Source organism: Pteropus medius, unplaced genomic scaffold, assembly GCF_902729225.1.
Source record: "Pteropus medius unplaced genomic scaffold, Ma_sr-lr_union100, whole genome shotgun sequence".
Taxonomy (NCBI): domain Eukaryota; kingdom Metazoa; phylum Chordata; class Mammalia; order Chiroptera; family Pteropodidae; genus Pteropus; species Pteropus medius.
In genome coordinates, this window is record NW_024354501.1 from 2,065,220 (window position 1) to 2,083,419 (window position 18,200).

General features: G+C 59.4%; 1 protein-coding gene across 8 annotated transcripts in view; it reads right to left on the bottom strand.

Annotated features, from left to right (window-relative positions):
• Positions 1 to 777: 777 nt before the first annotated feature.
• TJP1 (tight junction protein 1) overlaps positions 778 to 18,200 on the bottom strand; it is a 180,770-nt gene continuing 163,347 nt past the window's right edge. For 5 of the 8 annotated variants that reach the window (XM_039853421.1, XM_039853426.1, XM_039853428.1 and 2 more), the window contains 9 exons: positions 16,271 to 16,621; positions 14,212 to 15,105; positions 13,995 to 14,089; positions 12,606 to 12,833; positions 9,465 to 9,640; positions 6,954 to 7,431; positions 5,622 to 5,839; positions 4,575 to 4,718; positions 778 to 2,283 (listed from right to left, as the gene is read on the bottom strand). In XM_039853421.1, coding sequence (XP_039709355.1) covers positions 2,189 to 2,283; positions 4,575 to 4,718; positions 5,622 to 5,839; positions 6,954 to 7,431; positions 9,465 to 9,640; positions 12,606 to 12,833; positions 13,995 to 14,089; positions 14,212 to 15,105; positions 16,271 to 16,621 — 2,679 coding nt within the window. In that variant the 3' untranslated portion in view covers positions 778 to 2,188. The remainder of the gene's footprint in view (positions 2,284 to 4,574; positions 4,719 to 5,621; positions 5,840 to 6,953; positions 7,432 to 9,464; positions 9,641 to 12,605; positions 12,834 to 13,994; positions 14,090 to 14,211; positions 15,106 to 16,270; positions 16,622 to 18,200) is intronic. The other 3 variants (XM_039853424.1, XM_039853425.1, XM_039853422.1) reach the window with 3 other exon arrangements.

Here is an 18,200-nt window from a genome sequence, read left to right on the forward strand (position 1 = left end):
CACCCACAAACCCGCACAGAATGGACACTGGAGACCAGCCCGAAGCTCCTCGCCTGCGGGTGGGTGGACACTACTCGGCAGTGACGGTCGCGCCTTCCCGTCTCGGGGCTGTACGTGGGACAGAGCCAGGATCGGCGGCTCCCTCTTACAGGAGTCCGTTTCCGTCACAGCCTCAAAGAAGAGGAACGATCGGGACAGAGACCGCCACCCGCCATGGCCTGGGGGCTCGGCACGAAGGGGCACGAGGGGCGCATCCTACGTTCTACGCGCCGACTGTGGGGATGGGCCCAAGACAGAGTGTGCGTGTCAAACGGTCAAACGCTGGGGAAACGGATGGGTTAAATCTACATCGGGGTTCACTTCATGAGCACCGCTGGAACGTCGGTGGGCGTGGGGGCGAAGTAGACACGGCCGCGGCGCCGGAGCATCTGCAGCCATCGCGCACCGTTTCCCCCCCAAATGCAGCGACGTGAGCGAAAGCCCAGGCCACGTTCTGGGGAGCAGCCGGACGTGACACCACGCGCGGACCGGTCCTACGGCACGCCGGCACGCACGACACACACGTGCGTTTGCAGACGCGCGGGGAGACCGCCGAACGCTCTCAGGTCGCCTGCTCCTCCTGCTGTGTCCGAAGGTGACACATTCTGCACACGCCCCGCCAGGCCCGAAGCGGCAGCAGGTGGCTGGCCGATCATCGTTAGTGTCCAGGACTCAAAAGCAGGATCGCAAATAGTCGCGTGAGACTATAATCAGTGGGCAAACAGACCAAACCGGCACTTTATTTTAAAAAGTTTTATTCTGGAGATTTAGAAATTTGAGATTTTTTTAATAACCGCAAAAGAAATTCAGTCACACCTATGGATTAATAGAATGTAGTGGTGTATTACCAAACAGGAACCGTGCGGATGTGCCATAATAAACTGTCTATTAGTAAAAAAATACACTTTGGGGCACAGCATTGTATCACAAATTACAGTAGGGATATTTTGCAAGAATTTAATCAAACTAGAGAATTCTGAGTAACTGTATCTTTTAAATGCAGCACTTAAAAATGTAACAACTCTGTGCATTCTTTTTTTTGTAGAAAAATGACCTTGTGTGTGTCATAGAAATGCTGCTTTATTGCTGCAGAGGTCAAAGTTCAAGGCTCAAGAGGTACGGGAGAGGATACAAAGGTCGCCTTAAGAAACTCGGTTTTGTTTATGTATAAAAAGCTGAAGTTTATAAAAGTTAATTTACAAACCAAGAACAAAAGTGGTATGCACGCATTATGTACAAGCATCCTTAAAACGTCAAAATTTTCAAATGCGTAGCTGAAAAAACAAAACCATCACTGTTCCTTGCCAAAAAAAAAAAAAAAAAAAAAAAAAAAGCTGGAAAAAACAGGAAAAAAAAATCCCCAAGTCACGCCATTATTTCCTTCTGGCTGATTATACGTTTTGGAAACCACCGAATCCACATTCACGCAATCTTTTTCATGATTCAGTATCGAACGCGCACAAAAGCCATAAAAACTCAGTGAGAGAGAAAGAGGAAGAGAGAGAGAGAAAGAGAGAGAGTTAGTTGAGGATGCTGCGCGAGGGTGAGGCGCCCGCTGGCAGGACGTCTGCGGCGACAGCGTTAACAGACCGGCGAGGCCCCGGAAGCGGCCCGCGTGCCTTGGGGTCCTTCCACGCACGACCCCTAACTGTCGTCACCAGACCCCTCCCCCCACGACCCTCTGCCGCACACGCCCGCCGGGGCCACGACACGGCTCGTGTACTCCAGGTGCGTTTTGAAACGTGTGCCTGTTGCCCCACGTGTGATGGGAGAGAGTGCGCGCGCCAGGCCAGGGCCGCCGAAGGTGGACAGTGTCCCCTGGAAGGGACAAACCCCACACGGCTGGCGTCTTGACGGAAACCAGTACGTGAAGCCGAGCAGTGACCGCAAAAAAGCACAGCAATCGCTACGAAGCAAGATGTCTCGGAGCCTCCGGCCAAGGCCAGCTGTCTTCCAGGCCACACGCGGGGTGACGCGCGACGTGCGGCATGTTTCCCGCCTGCGGCGTCTTCACTGGGTCAAAGCGAGGGCCTGACGCAAATGGCACGGTGTCAAGCGGAAGCAAGGTCTGACACTCGAGCGCCACTCCGCGGAGACGCCGGCAGCCCGACCCAGGTCGCCACGCGGCCACACGCCTCCGGCGCACAAGCTAGAAGTGGTCGATCAGGACAGAAACACAGTTTGCTCCGACAAGGTAATTTGGGTCTCCAGGAAGACACTTGTTTTGCCAGGTTTTAGGGTCACCTATGAGAGAGAAAAGTTCACGTCATTTAGTCGGGCAAACTGCCAGCCGCGATGCCTCGCAACCCCAAGGAAACATAAACACGTGCGTTTCGATACGCGTTTCTTCTACGTCTCCAGCATGTTGCCCCACGCCGGGCCTCCAAGTGCTGGACGAGCACCGGAATTAGCGGGGTGACCGCACTGCAGGGGATGGAAATGTCGAACCCCCACACGGGACACCTGGCACGAAGGTCACTCGTCTGAGCCTGCACACCAGCTAAGACACCAGAGTGCTCCGTTTCGGGGACGGACACTGGACTCGGAGGACTCGAAGGCGTTTCAGATTTCTCTTTTAGCACATTTTCACGTTCGTGCTTTTACAAACTGAGTAAAAGTCAGGGGCCACGGGTGCGGGGCGTCCCCGGGGCCCAATTCCACGTAGTGAACAGCACCCTCCTCCCGCTTTCGAGAGAGCGGAACCCGTCTAAGCTGACCGAGGGCTCATTTCTCGCTCCAGCCACAGACCGGCCAACGAAACCTGGAGGCTCTGCCGACCCTGCGTCCCGCGGGCCCATCCTCCGGCAGACTGGACCCGCGCCCGGCCTGAGCCTGGCACGGAACCGCCCGGGGTGACTGAGCCCGAGGCAGCGCCGGGGCATCCGGGCCTTGCGGCTGGAGGTTGGGGCCCTGGCGGTGGGTGCTGAGCGAGAGGACGGCTGGGGTGGCCGGCTGTCTCTGTGGCCAAGCCTAAGGGACATTCAAAGCTGCCGACTTCTGCTTCCTGGACAGCAGCAGCCTTCAGCCGTGAGGGAGGGACGACGTTCACAGACGGTCCTGCTTGTCGCTACCGGCGCCTGCTGGGCAGAGGCCAGGGAGGCTGCTGAACGTCCCGCCACACGCGACAGTCTCCATGACAGAGTTCCCCGCCGTGGTGAGAAATCCCGCCCGCAGAGGCCCCGCGTCGCCCGAGCAGTATCCGAGGGACGACGGGTTTGGCCGTTTCGCCCAATTGGCCGGACCTGAGGGACACACCAGGGCTGGTGTGTACTTAGCACAGAGCCCGTTCTTCGGGCAGCAAGGCGGGGTGGGAACTCAGCGATCTTACACGGTTCTAACACACTAACTTTTTCCGGGATTAGGTCAGTAGTTACCAAAATCTACACGTGACTTTTTGCAGAGAGACTCAAAGCAAAGCATCCTGCGGTCACACTGCCTCACGCAAAGGTGCAGCTCTGTCCTCGTGGACACACTTGAATTCACGTGGGAAAAAGGGGTTTCACCCTAACAAATAACTCCTGTGGCATGAAGCAGCGGATGAGGAATGGAGAAGTCCCCTCTGCGTCGCGTGCCATCCAGGCACCATCACGTCAGGGCAGGGCGCCTGACTTCCCGGACACGTGTTCGCAGTGCAGGTCTAATAACGTTAATTCATCGATTTGAAGTCGGCTAACAAAACGTTTCTCAGGGGAGGCCCTGAGAAAACGGCTTTAACGATTAGTGTGTTGAAATTAATGAACTCTTCCTAGAAGAGGGGTGCTTGTGACCTCGAGGAAACACGTTTCTCTGTGATGCGCCTTGCGTGGCACCGTAGTGTGCGCTCCTGACCCCTCACGCTGCACGGCTGGTTCACGCCGAGCTGAGCCGAAACGCACGGTGCGCACCGGGTTCCCACAAGCTCAGCGCCAGAACTACAGGCCCTGACTTCCCTCTGTCCGGTTCAGTTAGTGACCCGCGCACAAACACAGAACGTCCCCTCTGGTGATTGACTCAGTCACCCAATAGGAAAATGCAACGGAAGCTTTGAAATTATGATTTAAGAGCAAAAAGCCGTTTCAAATCGTGCGTGTGACAGAAGCGATTTAGGGTTCCGCACTGAGAGCCACACCAGGCCTGGGTGCGGTGGGAGGCCTCGTCCCTCGGGTGCCCTGGTGCGTCCGCTTCGTGGACTGAGGAGGAGTCACCACACGAAGGGATCAGCCAACTTCGTGAGAAGATGTCCCACGTATGCAGGACAGCTTCGATGCCCTCACTGCATCTTAAACATTTTGACAGGACGGATGACGTCACTGGACACCAAGAAACAGTCCCCTCTGGCCCAGTCACGGCTGTTCAGAAGACAAACGTCTGTCTGCACTGTTCCCTGCTCGTTCGCAACGGACGCAGCCCAGAGCAGCTCCAGAACACCGGAGGTGCCCGCGAGGCCACAGGGCGGGAGGCAGAGGTCTGACGGACAGCACGGGGAGGCCCCTCAGCCCGGGGACAATCAACGACAGCACCCAAAGACCCCGAAGGACAGAGTGAAGACAGCGTACCCGACGAGGAGTCGGATGATTTTAGAGCAAAAGACCAACCGTCAGGAGTCATGGACGCACAGTGTGGCAGGCGCAGCTCCACGGGCTTCAGGAACTTGAGGCCGTGGGGCCCGCACATCACCAGGGGGCTCAGCAGTGTCTCGCCTGTGGGGGAGGGGGCGGTCAGACGGCCGTCTTCCTTCAGGCCAGTTCTCCCCGCCCCCCATGATGGCCTTCAGCACCAAATGGGACCAGTCCCCCACACATGCCACGATTTAAGAAAAACACACCAGAAACCGATCTGCAGTTTTAAATTTCCTAGTAACCACAATTGAAAAAAAAAGAGCAGGTAACATAAATTTTAATATTTATGTGACCCAATATACCCCCAAATTAGGCCCACACGTGACCAACACGCCGTCTTGGAAACTGGCATGTTTTACAGGGCGGCGCATGTCAACGCGGAACAGCCACGTTCAGTGCTGAGGCGGCGCGTGGCCGGCGGCTCCCGCAGCCAGGGCTCCCGCAGCCAGGCGCCCTCCGCTGCGCCGTAGTAAGTGCCTGGCACTTGCGTTCCAACGCTGTGCTTGCCACAGACTTGGCTTACAGGCCTCGCCCCCGCGATGCACGCTGGCGCCCCGCTGAAGCGTGCGCTCGGCTGGCTGAGGGGGACGGGCACGCAGGCATGCGGTCTAGTAGCCTCGACGGGCTCTACTCACCCTGCTGAGCGGCCACCAGCGCTGGGTCCGGGGTGCAGAGCACACGGCAGCTGCCCTGAGAGGCTGGTGGCCTCGTCAAGTGACAGACACAGAGCAAAAGCCCGACTGAGCGGGAGCTGCCTGTCCCCTCCCTAGAGGTGGAGGGTGACTGACTCTAGGACGGGTGTGCTGAGGGCACAGCCCGGCAGACAGGTGGAGGAACGCCCCGTGGTGACGGCCTGCCATGGTCAGAGTCACACCAGAAGGGATGCTGTCATGGGGAGGGTCTGGGAAGCTGCTGCCACCGCCACCCCCGATGGAGGGAGCGTGCCGGGCGGCAGATGGCGGGCGGGGCGGCGAGGGCGGCTACCTTTCTCCTTGTCCAGGGGCGGCAGGATGCTGTTGTCCCGGCAGACCTTGAAGTAGATTTCCTGCTCCACGCCGTCGGGGATGGCTCCCTGGGGGATGATGATGCTGACGCCCGTCTCTATGGAGCTCAGTACCCCGCCATTGCTGCTGAACACGCCGCGGGCCGTGGCCACCACGGTGTGCCCGTCCTCCTCGGCGTCCTCGTCCACAGCTGAGGGACTGAGCACAGACACGCTGTGAGCGAGCCGCGCCACGCACCCGCCCACCACCTCACTGTTCACCCGACCACCGCAGTTCAGTCTGCACGTCCACAAACCCGGTGTCTGAAACCTGAGGGCAAGTCGGGGTTCAGTCGGCAGCTCCCCCTTTCCTTCCGCCGAGACGTGAGGCGGTGGTGCACCTCACCGCTGGGGGCGCCCCGGCCTGGTGAAAGCACGTGGGCGCTGCAGCCCCCAGGACGGTGGGCGCGCACGCCGCCCCCCTTCCCGCTCCCTGCTGTTAGAGGCGAGGCTTCCCCGTTCCGCGAGGTAGTGAGGCCTTTGGAGGGGGCACAGCCCAGACACCCAGGAGGGAGATGGGGCGTTGACTTGGCGCGACAGCTGCTTCCATTATGGAAACATCAAGGCCTCTGGAAGCAAAATTTTGAGCCAAGGCCTAAAAGCGAGCGGGGAGCTGGGCCGACAAAATGAAGCCTGTGGAGGGCGGGGCGGCCACACTCCTGGGGACGGGCGCAGTGACAGACGGGACAGCTGGGCGGGGGAGGTGGCGGCTCTTGGGGGTGGGGACGGCCCGCGGGGCCTCGGGCCCCGGGAGTGCTGCCAGCACGGGGCTTGGAAAGGGCGGTGGCCCTGGGCCCACTCTGCCCGTCGCCCTGCCCGGCCCCGCTCACGCTGACTTCAAAAGGCGCCGCTGATGTTGACACGCCCTGGGAGGTCCCTACGTCTTCCCTTTTTAACGTCACTGCTGAACACACAGCGGACGGGGACCACAGATGCTCGTGCTTCGAGGGCCTCTCCAACATCCCTCACCAGTGGAAAGTCAGAGGTTACGGGAAGCCATGGCTGGCTGAGTACGGGCTGAGGGCGGATGGCCAGGGCCTGACCGAGGCCCCCTCACCCTGCCTGTGTGACCCTGAGCAAACCGCGACGTCACTCAAGTGCATTCTCGGGACACTGGGGACGACGACACCCGCCTAGCACACGTGACTGTCATCTGACTGACGCCACGTCGTGCCTTCTGCGTTCATGGGAGCGAGACTTCGGACGGCACGGCTCAGAGTGTGAGTCAAAGTGATCACACAGACCACAGGCCCAGCGACGGGCAGAGGCCTCACCTCACCGGGACGGCTCTGGGCACCGCGCCGACGTTGTGCGCTTGGTACCTGGGCTTCTCCGCCCGGACGGAGAACGTCTCGACGCCACTGTCGAACTCCAGCGGCTGTGCCGAGCCGTGCGCTTTCCCCAGCGTTTTCGGAGACATGGGGACTTTGGAAGACACGTCGGGTTTGGGCACGGGGTCACTTGGCAGAAGGCTGTGACTGAACTTCGGGCTGTCGAACTTGCGTTCGAACGGCCGCGCGGCCGCAGTGTAGGGCTTCGGGGTGAAGCGGCTGTAGGCCGGCGCGCCCGTTCTCGGCGCCTGCTCGGCCCCGCCGGCCGCCGCTCTGTCCGGGAAGCTCCTCTGCGGGTGGAAAGCGGCCTGCGCAGCGTCGTCCCGGCTCGGCGCCCTGAAAGCTGCGGGCTTGCTCGGAGGCGGAGGGGCGTCTGGCTTGGACGCCAGGGAATTCTGGAAATCCAAGGACAGTGCATTACCTGAAACACACACAAACGCGAGCGTTTACGGCCGCGAGAAAGACGCCCGCGCGCCCCTGGGGCGTCTGTCCCGTCTCAGCTCGTCCTGGCGCCGCAGCTGAGGCCCCGTTCAGGGCCCCGTTCAGGGTGGCCACGGTCAGGGGTGGCTCCCGGACCCCGGGCTGTGTGTGGCGCTGAGGGGCCCGCGGTGGCATGGACGCGTGTGCTGCTACCCGCGTACCTGCTGCCCCGGTGGCCTCCACAGCGTCAGAGACCCCTCTCCAACTCCATGCCGAGTTAGAAACAAAACGAGCACAAGGCCAGCACCACACTCGCCATGATGAAGTCAAAAAAAGCCACGGCCTGGGAGAAGCTACTGACGACATGTACGATTGATGAAGAATTAGGATCCAAAGCCTCACGGGACACCCACGCCCTGGACGGGACCCGACAGGGAGACAGGCGAGGGCTTGGACGGCGGCGGTGGAGCGAGAGGGGAGTGCGGGCCACCCTGCAGGGACGCGAGCGGCCTCGCCGTGCGTCAGCGAAATGCAAACCCCGCGCACGCGGAGCACGCATGCCAGCTCTCACGCAGTCGCTCAGCGGTTCGGTGACGCCGAGTGTCGGCGAAGATGGGGAACGAGGACCCCACGCCCTGCCGGTGATGGAGTAAAACCGCCCGACTGCTCTCCGTGAGGTGACTAAGGAAAAAAAATGCCACGTGCTGTGCAAACTCTTTCAGAAAAGAAAAAAAGAGAACGCGTCCTCTCTTTTGTGAACTGGCACCATCCTGACTAATACAAACCAGACAACGACATACCAGGAAACGAAAATCATAAATCCGAACTCCTTGTGGACACGATCACGTAAGCTACTACGTTAACAGAGTCGAGAGGAAAATGTCTTAGGAGCATCTTAGCATGTGCAGAAAAAGCATCTGACGAAATGGGTTCAGACCAGGAACAGAAGGGAACGTCCTCAACGCGGTATCAGGCAGCTACGGGAAACCAGAGACCAAGCCGACGGCGTCGGGGGGACGCTGCACCTTCCTCCCCGAGGCGGGGCAGCAGCAGAGACGCGCGCCGGCACCGCTCCAGCGCATTAACCGGACGTCCCAGCCCGTGAGAAAGGCGAGAAAAAGGACGAAAAGCCTAAGAACTGGAACGCGGGAGTCAAAACGCTCTTTATCTGCGGACGAGACAGCGTGGAAAATGCGGATGTGCGTCTCGTCTCGTCCGTCTGCGGGGGCTCGGCCTGGACTCCGCCCCACGCGCGGCGGCCGGAGGCGCCAGCTCGCAGCCGCCAGCGGCCCGGGCGAGGGTGAGTGCGGCGCGCTCGTGGGGGAAACACACAGCTTATTACTCTTTTTTTGAAACGGCCAAATAAACTGGGTCTCGGGAGGTGGAGGGAACGGTGTCCCTTTCAAGGAGCTTGATGAAAGGCAGAGACGTGACAGCAGCGTGACAGGCCCTGTGGGAGGGAGAGACTCACGTGTGAGACGGGAAGGCGGGAGGGGAGCTGGGCCAGGGGCTGGGAAGAGGGTCGGCGTGGGTCAGGGGAGGACGGTCCCTGCTCAGAGAGAGGAAGGGGACAATGTGGGTGGAAACGCAGGGAGACGCGGCCCTGAAAGCGAACGGCGGACCCGCACGTTAGCCACCTCGCTGTGATCTTGCCAGGGACAATAAACGCCAAAGGCGAGGTGCTGAGGGACACACGAAACGTCACACTAGCGCTTCTGTGTCCGTGTGTGACGAAGAAACGTGAGAATTATTGAAAACCCTCATTCAACCATTTAGATTCAGACAGACTGGTAAACAACTATACTTCTAGAAACTGAGCTACGTTAATAAAACAGATTAAAATTTAGCTGATAGGTTTGTCCAACATAACGGTCAGAGTCATGAAAACAGGTGATGTATTTTTAAAGAAATCCTTAGTTCTCACCGTTTCTAGCCTAAGAGTTTCAAGTATGTGTTTCCTGTACAAAAAACCATTTTGCTTAGAACCCTTAGGAGTATCACTATGAGTCGCCACCTCCCGCTTCTGCGTCCTACCTTCGCCATGGGCCCCCCTGGCGTGGGCGTGGAGGGCGAGCGAAGAGGCAGAGCCGGGCTGCGGCGTCTGGGCGTACTGGGCGGGCAACGGAGGTGGGGGCGGTGTGGCCTGCACGGGGTCATAGCGCTTCTCGCCAAACGACCTGTCCACGGCATCGGCTTCAGTAGACTTTCCCCTGTGAGAAAATGAAGAAAACGCCAACACCTGAAAATATGGATTCGCATTTACAAGCATTCATTCCTCTAAGTATCCTCGTGTTTTTTTTAAAAAATCTAGAAATTACACAGTTTCTTAAGAATTACAGGTAGTTACTCTTCCAAAATGTACAAACAAATCCAACCATTCATCAGCACGAGAATGTAGAGACGGCACAAGAACTTTAAGAATGTCAGCAAAACATCCAGAAGGTGGCACCAAAGGCAGATGAAATTCTGGGTATACTTATAGTACTTAATTATGTTGTGGCACAAAGCTTTGGCTTCTGGCACACTCGGAGCACCCCGAGAACCGATGTCAGAGACAAGTCAGCAGAGTTCTCGGTGAAGGGCTGGACAGTAAGCGTTTTCGGCTTTGGGGCCACGCGGTCTGTCACGCCCTGCTCACAGCAGCCACGGGCAGCGTGTCAACGAATGAACGTGGCTGTGTTCCAGAACACAGAGAAACCGACGTCTTTTAGTTTCAAATTTCCCCTCGATGTACCAGATCCAATTTTTTAACCAGCTCTAGAGGAATCATTGCTTAATTTCACGGGGCTCATTTAAGTTGTGCCATGCGTGCTTCTTTTTCAGGTTGCCAATTGTCCACACGTCACACACAAAAGCCACACAAAAGAAGCCTTTTAAATACACCCATAATTGCAACGCTGCCATCCAAACCTTGCAGAGCGCCAAAGCGGCACTGGCTTTACGTGCACGGAAGCGGACAGGGACACGTGGAACGCACGTCGCGGGAGACTTCCGCTGAAGGCGGCCAGTTTTCTCGTCAGCTCTAAAGCTGCGGTCTTCTCTTGCTCTCTGGCATTGAGACTGGAAGTGCACGTAATGCCAGTGACACAGCGAGGGACACCTTATGGGACAGCCTGACACGGACGCCGGTCTTACCACTTGACGTTCCTTTTCAAGAAGTCATAGCTAGTGTAAGAGCCAAGACATCTAGGTGATGGCAAAGCAAGCGCAATAGAGAAACGAAAGAAAACGGTCAATCTAACCAAGAAATTTGCAGCAAACGCAACTCAAATGTCATTTTAAAACATCGACCCCAAAAGACGCATCCGCTATTTCAAAACAACTGGATCTATAAAAAACACATCGCGGACCCTCGTCGGGCCTGGGGAACGTGCGGGAAGGTAACCCCGGACGTACCCTGGTCAGGCGCGCTCCCGCTCACCCTCTCACTGGGGCGGGAGCGAGCAGCACATGTCCGAGCCTTCCCCGCACCCCGCTGCCCCTCCGCTGTGCTGTTCGAGGGGAGCCCAGGCAGGAAGCAGACGAAGCGGCAGGACAGGGAGCAGCAGCAGTCCCGAGGGTGAAGGGAACAGTCCACGAAAAGCAGCAGGCAGAAGAACCCGCGTCAGGCCCAGCAGGGAGCGCGGCGACGTGCACCGCGCCACCGCCACGCTGACCCCGGCGGGCGGGGCTGAGCCTGCGCGTGGAAAACGCACCCCTCGGGACGTGACGACCGTCAGCGGGGCGCCCTGCTCGCGAGACCCCGCCCAACCCCAGCCCCGGAGCCGGGGCGCCGGCCAGGACCCCGCGTGAAGGTTAGACACCGGGCGGGCGCCTAGCCATCTGCTCCCCCGACGAAGCTTTTCACTGACTTTTCTTCGGACTTAAATGTATCCTTTTAAGACTCTACGGCAGTTTCCAAGTGAAGGAATCGATGAAATCTCTCTCCGGGGCCTCCGCCCGGACCCCCTCTGACGGGAGTGAGCGTAAGATGGCTAACGGTGACAGCTAACGGTGACAGCGCATTCCTGAGGCCGCGCCGACCCAGCCTGGGCCCTCGAGACGCGAGGTGCCAGGCAGGCCCACGGCGCTCGCGGGCGCACCGTCTGCGGTGCGTGGGAACGAAAGCCTTTGCTCTGCAGACGCAGACTTTAGTAAACGGAGGACGGCGGAGGAAAGGTTCCCAGCCCTCGCTCCCGACGACGGCTTATGGGAAAAAGCGGGCTGTGATGGCTTTTCGCTGTGTCAGCTCAACCGAGTGGACCCAGTCACTCACAGGCTAAGGGGGGCGCCGCCTCTGCCCAGAGAGCTGCCCTCTGGATGGGTCCTTCAAAGTGAGCACGGCCTCCCAGAGCTCACTCAGACTCCCCAGCAGCCCTGACGCTCCCGGTCCCCGTTCCCCCCGCCCCCAGGGACTGAGGACACGCTTAGCCAGGTCACACAACTGTGCGAGCCAATTCGTCGTCATGAGCCCACGCCCGTTTTCCACTCTCGTGGGCCTGTTCTGTTGAAGTATGAACCCACCCATGCCTGCGTGGCTTCCTGTCCCCGTCAGCACAAATTCTGTCACTCGGGGTTCAACCAGAGAAGCAGAATTGGCAGGAGACAGGAAGCCACACTCGCGGGCCTGAACCCCGACCGAACCCACCAGATGGCAACCAAACCAACAAAGACCCGAGACACACATCGACAGAAGGGAGTGATGGGCGACGAGAAAAACTGACGGGGTCAAGAAGCCCAGGGCTCGGTCCGAGCTGTGCCCTGTCCCGTCGCTGCACAGGGACCTAAGGGCCCCCAAGCCGCAGTGCTCAAAGGTAACGAGCTCTCCGCCGAGGGAAAGATGTACCCTCTGTCCTCCCCCCTCACAGTGTTGCTCCCGCCACACACGTTTTTACATTTAAAAATCGAATGCAGAAAAGAAGGAAAAGAACCAGCGTTAACAGGAAGAGGAGACGCTCGCGGGTCACCTGAAGTCAGGGTGACAGTTCACTCTCCCCCCTCTGATTTGCCATCGTTCCTAAGGCAACACTTTGCCTCTGACGTCAGAGACCTCAGAAGAAAACGCGCAGGCACCAGGTGCGGCGAACCCGCGGGGCTGAGCCACGACCGCCGAGGGCGCGCGCCCGCCCCCCCGGCCCCACTCCGTGCGGCCGCAGCCCACGTGGCACCGCGTTTTCCGAAGGTGAGATAACTTACTTTGAGGAATAACTAGAAAAATTAGGTTGACCCTGAGGATGCACAAGCTTGGAAGGATCCGAGAGCTGGCCAGCAGGAGTGTGCGCAGAAGGCTTGTTCTCGAAACCTCTGCGATCGAAGTACGACAGCTGCTTCCGGTAATACTCCTCGTCGTCCTCCGGGTCGTAGTGGTTTGACCGCACGACATCTTCCGGGGGCTTCGGCTGAGGTTTCTGAGGTTCGGGGATCCTGACAATGAAGAGCAAACGGGACGACGCTGAAGGTGCTACCTTCCCAGAGGGAGGGGGACACGATCGCATCCCTGACGGGTGGCCGACTGCCGGGGGCCTCGGCGTCTGGCCGGCAGTCGGAGTGGACACTTGAAGCCATGTTTTCAGCACTGCGGTCTCCACCCCGAGTCGGGCAGCTCGGCCTACAGAGCTGGGCGGATGGGGAGAAGCCTCCCGGTCAGAGGCGGTCGATCAGAAAGAGAAAAGGGAACGGACGCTTCCCCGAGCCCCACCGACCGCGTCCTCAACAAGGAACGGGATGTAACTGCTCTAAAGGCCTTTGAACTTCAGACCGGGACCCACGGACGACCCTCGCAGGAGGAAATGGCTCTACACAGGCCACAGTGCCAGAGGGCATGGGAAGCGGGGGGCGAGGAGCCAGTTACCAAGCAAACTAACACGTCATTAATACGTGAAGTTCAGAAACTTTGTGTCAAAAATGGATCAACTTAGGTTTTACACCAAAAAAAAAGGGCGAGGGGCTAAGCTTCGGCTCTCACAAGTTTATTTTATGTAAAACAGCTCATTTGCTGAGAATACTGGCTAGAAGAAAACGTCTTCGTGAAAAGCATCGGACGTCACTAAATCGCAAGGAAAAGGCGCACGGCAGCCCCGCTTTATCACGAGCACAGATGCGAGCAAATAAGACCCGTGAGTCAGGCAGAAGACAGCTGTCTCGTCCGGCCTGTCCCTTGTCAGCAGGGGACGAGGCTTCCCTCCGGCTCCACCACGCCCTGTGAACACGACCCTGCTGGGCCTCGGGGTGTTAAGCCGCAAGCGAGGGCAAAACCGTTCGCCCTCACTGCTCTGAAGCGCCGAGCACGCCGCCAACACGGAGCGCGTGCTCACGGAGGGACCGATTCAGTGCGCCGGCCTGTCCGAGTCTGCACGTCTGAATGCACTTTGAAACAAAGAGCATAAAGCTGTAACGAAGGTCTGGTGACGACCTGTGTTCTGCTTTCTAGGAGCGGTTTGAACCAGAAAGGCCGGCAGCTGGCACCCGGGGACAGAGTGCCCCTTGCCTCCCTGCCCCCCACTGGCGCAGTGCGCGGCCGCCACGGGCTACAAGGGCCTGGTGCCCGGTCAGCTGCGCCCCACGAACGCCACGAGTGCCACCCACCTGTACAGGGTTTTGTCGTGTTCGCTGAACTGATTCTGAGTGGACTTGGGACCAGTGACGGGAGCACCTGGAGGTTTAGACGGTATCTCTGGAGGCTGCAAGAAACCAGACAAAGATGCCGCGGGGACAATCACACGCCGGGCTCCGTGGGCCTGGCGGGGCCGCGAAGCGCGGAACGTGCCGCGCCCGGGCGGGAAGGGCGGGGCCGCGCGCTCACCTTGAACCCCGTGGTGTGGTTCTCGTCCTTCTTGCTGTCCAACGACGCCGACCTCTTGTTCTCAAACATCTTCACCCGCGTGAGCACAGACTGCGGCTTCATGGCCGGGTCCTCCTCTTCCTCAGGTGCGCTCGGGGGTGGCGGCAGTGGCTTGGTACTCGCGGGCAGACCTTCCGGCTTCTGCTGAGACACAGCTACGAGCGGCGGGACGATCGCGGCGGCGTGGAGCGGCTCGGGGGGCCCTGCCGCGGGGCCGAAGGCCTGGGCCGGGACCTGCTCGTAACTGCGCACGTACTGGTCGTAATACTGCTTGGGCTCGGACGCCCGAGGGCCCGCCGAGGCGTAGGGCTGCGCCTCTGCCCGGTATCTGTGGTGCAGGTCGTACCCCGGAGCTGGTGGCTCCTCGTGTCGTAGGGTGGAGGTCCTCGGTGGCTGGTCGTAGCGCGGCCGGCTGTCGTAGGACAGAGGGGCTGGCTCCTCAAACCGGGGGAAGTACCCTCGCTCCGAGGGCTCGTCGGGGTGCTGCCTGGCGTCGAGGTCTCGCGGGGGCTGACTCTCGAAGGCTGGCCGAGGCGGCGGGGGCTGCCTGTCGTCGTGGTACACCCAGCGCTCCTCGTAGGCAGGGACGTGGTCCTCGTAGGCGGGGACACGCTCCTCGTAGCGCAGGCGCGGGCCCAGGCTCTGGGAAAGCTGGTCCGCACAGCCCGAGGAGTCGTATCTGTACGGCGGCTGCTCCAGGCCCCGGGCGGCCTGCTCGGCCACGTGCTGGGGGGCGGCGTCATAGCTCACACGGGGCCCCTTGTCTGGCCTCTGCCCGGCGTGGCCGCCGGCCGGCTGCTTCAGAACGAGGGTCTGCCTCGTCATGTCCTCGGGACAGGGGTCCTTCCTGTACACCTGTACGAGAAGTCACGGTGAGAACGTGGGGCTCGCTTTAGGTTCTAGTCTGCTGTAACAGACAAAACTGATGTACTATGAAAACGTCTGTTCTACCATTCATCACTAGAGACGGCCAGTTTAAGCGACAGCTCACAATTTATAACGGGAGTAGGAGCTTTTACGTTCTAGCGTGTGCTAAATTAAAACTGAGTTAAAAGTAATTATTAAATTTAGTAGAGAACTAACGCACTGAACTACTGATTCCACTCAATTTGGACACTGAAAATAAAAATCATTAAAATTTATGGACACCGTGATTTCTAAAACATAAAAATATTTCGTGATGGGGCTCTACTACATAGTAAGGAATTCTGGAAGATACTGAAAACCAAAACCAAAAATAAAAATATCAAGCACAAATCCCAATGAAAAGGACTGTTCTCAAATGACCAGATGCCCCTGGAAGCCATGCAAGCCACAGAGCCGCACGACCTGTAGCGACCCAGAAGCGCTACGGTGCGCACGCCCACAGCCACGAAGCGCGGGGACGCCAAGGGGGAGCCACTGGTCACGTGCCGGACCGAGGGGCAGCGGAGAGCACGGGAACCTGTGGTGGGGCCGCATGCGACAGGGGCGCCCCCGGATCGCTTAGCGTTACGTGAGCTGCCTCAGCACGTGGCGTTCGTACAGAGTCAGCTTGCGCTGAGTGAGCGGGGGCAGGCGCGGGGGGCGGGGGCAGGGGCGGCCTCCCCCCCGCAGTGTGACGGCAGTGAAATCTACACTGTGACCAGCGGTGGAGGCTGACGGTGCTGGGTGTGTTTCGGGCAAAAGGTAAGGGGCTGGACACGAGGCTTCCGCCTTCCGTGAAGCGTTTAGAACGCGCTAAGTGCGGTGCTTCCTGTTCACCGCTGGCCTCCCACCGCCGTGTGCGTGGTTGGCAGGCGTGCACTCTAAGCGTGAACACCAACCCTGTGACTTCAGGCCCTACGAGCAAACGAAAGCACAGCACGCCTGCGCGAGATGAGCACGCGAGGCCTAGAACGAAGTCTTGGTATCCTCAACGTGAAATTAAAAATTAATTCTTAACCTGGAGAAAGGACAGAACACATTTAACTCCATCAGCACATTCTGCGACACTGGACGAGGCACCTCTGACTGCGAAGCGCCGCTGCTGGCTGCTTACCTGTTGAGAGGCTGTTTTAAGTCCGGGGGAGTCTACTCTATGGGCTGGCTGTGGCTGCGCCTGTGGTGGGTAAGGAGGGTGTGTCTGGCTCTCGTGGTGCATCCCAGAGGAGTCCTCTGTCACGGGCTCAGAGGACCGTGTAATGGCAGACTCCGGTGGAGTCCCAACCTCATCGTTAAGAGTTTCGTCTAGTTCTTGATCAGTGTAGGCCCCGCCTTCTGTATCTGTGTCTTCATAGTCAGAAGTGTGTCTACTGTCCGTGCTATACATTGAGTATTCACTACCTGGGGCTGACAGGTAGGACAGACGATCGTCATGCAAATCAAGGTCATCACTTGTAGCACCGTCCGCCTGGGTCAAATAAAAGTAAATTAAAGATTTATTCAGTAGTTCTTTAAGAGATGGCCTTCATTTAAAAGGGGAGAGCGCGAAGGGTATTTTCCTTTGAAGAAATCACATCTATTTCTCGAAACCTCTGGTGAGGAAAGGCCAAGCACACATGCAGACACACGGAGCACCCTGTGAGATGCGACGGGCTTGGGTGACGAGGACGCTGGCCGGTCAGGCCCACGCTGGGCCCGGCCCCGGCCCCAGAAGACAGTGAAGGGACCCTGGCACCCCTTGGGTTCGACACCTAGCCAGTCGCTAGCCGGTCAGCGCGAAGCAAGGTGAGGAGGGAGAAGGCCACCAGACCAAGCCCAGGACACGGGGACAGTGAGAGCAGCGCGCGCGCGAACCACCCCGGAAACCAACGCCACGGGCCAGGCCGAGTGAGCGCGCATGCGCGGACGTGACAGACACGGCTTCTTAAAAAGGTTGGCGCTCGGCCCAAAAGCTTCCGTAAAACACAAGGGAGAAGCAGCACCCGAGTGCGGGCTGCCTCCTTAACTCGGGGACGTCCTCCCTCGTTTCCGCCGACGGCGAGGGGGAAGGGCGGCCCCGCGTCCCTCACGGGGGCTGGGATCTGCGGGCATGAACGGCCTGTGTCGCCTGGCAGCGGACCAGGAAGGCGCGAGGAGCCTCTCACGGAAAGGGCGCGGCCGCTGGTCACCATTGAAACCCGTGTCTGGGTTCAACAGGGCGGTCTGACGGGGGAGCCTGGGCTCCGGGCCCCGTGAGGCACGAAAGCTGGGGGACCTGACATCCGGATGCAGTCGCCGCCCCGCTCCGGCGGGGGCTGGGGCATGGACCCTTGCCCGAGCTGCCTGGGCGGAGCTGGCACTGGGGGGCCGACGCCGCCGAGTGCGCCTTCCTGACACGGAAGCCCAGGCCGTGCCCGGTCCTGGTGGCCCTGGTGTCCCACAGGGCGCCTGTGGGGTGCGGGACAGTGAGCCCCAGGGCTCGGCCCCCGTTACAGCACCGTCTACCCACCCGAATGGCTTCTGGTCTCTATGAAAGCTGCTGCGGAACGCGTCCCGCTCCCGCTCTGCCCTCTCTACCTGGCCGGCTCCTGTCAGACGGTGACCCAGGAGCTGGCCGGGGGACACTCAAGGCCTCGGGGAAAGGTCAGCCGGAACTCACGGCTCACCCAGCTCTTGCCGTGGTACAACATGCACAAGTGAGCGAGGACCCTGGGTGGCCCTGAGCCACACCATGCCACATGCCTAACGCCAAGGCGGCCTCAGGATGACTTCTCGCGGGCTCGCAGGCGACGTACGAGACTGAGTCGGACCCTGTGAAGAGGAACCTCCGTAGCAACTAGATCAGAGTCACTAGCTCGGGACGTCGACGTGAGCTGAGCGCTCTCAGGATCTGACCATTCGGGTAAAATGCACTCGAACGGAAGGGGGTGGGAGGGGCCGAGCCTGACTCAGATGACAGCCACCTCTTCTCAGTCACACAGTGCACCGAGCGACCCAACGATAAACGACCTACCGTCCTAACGCAGAAGCTGGGACCCTCATTTACAAACCCGAGCAAAAGAAAGAAC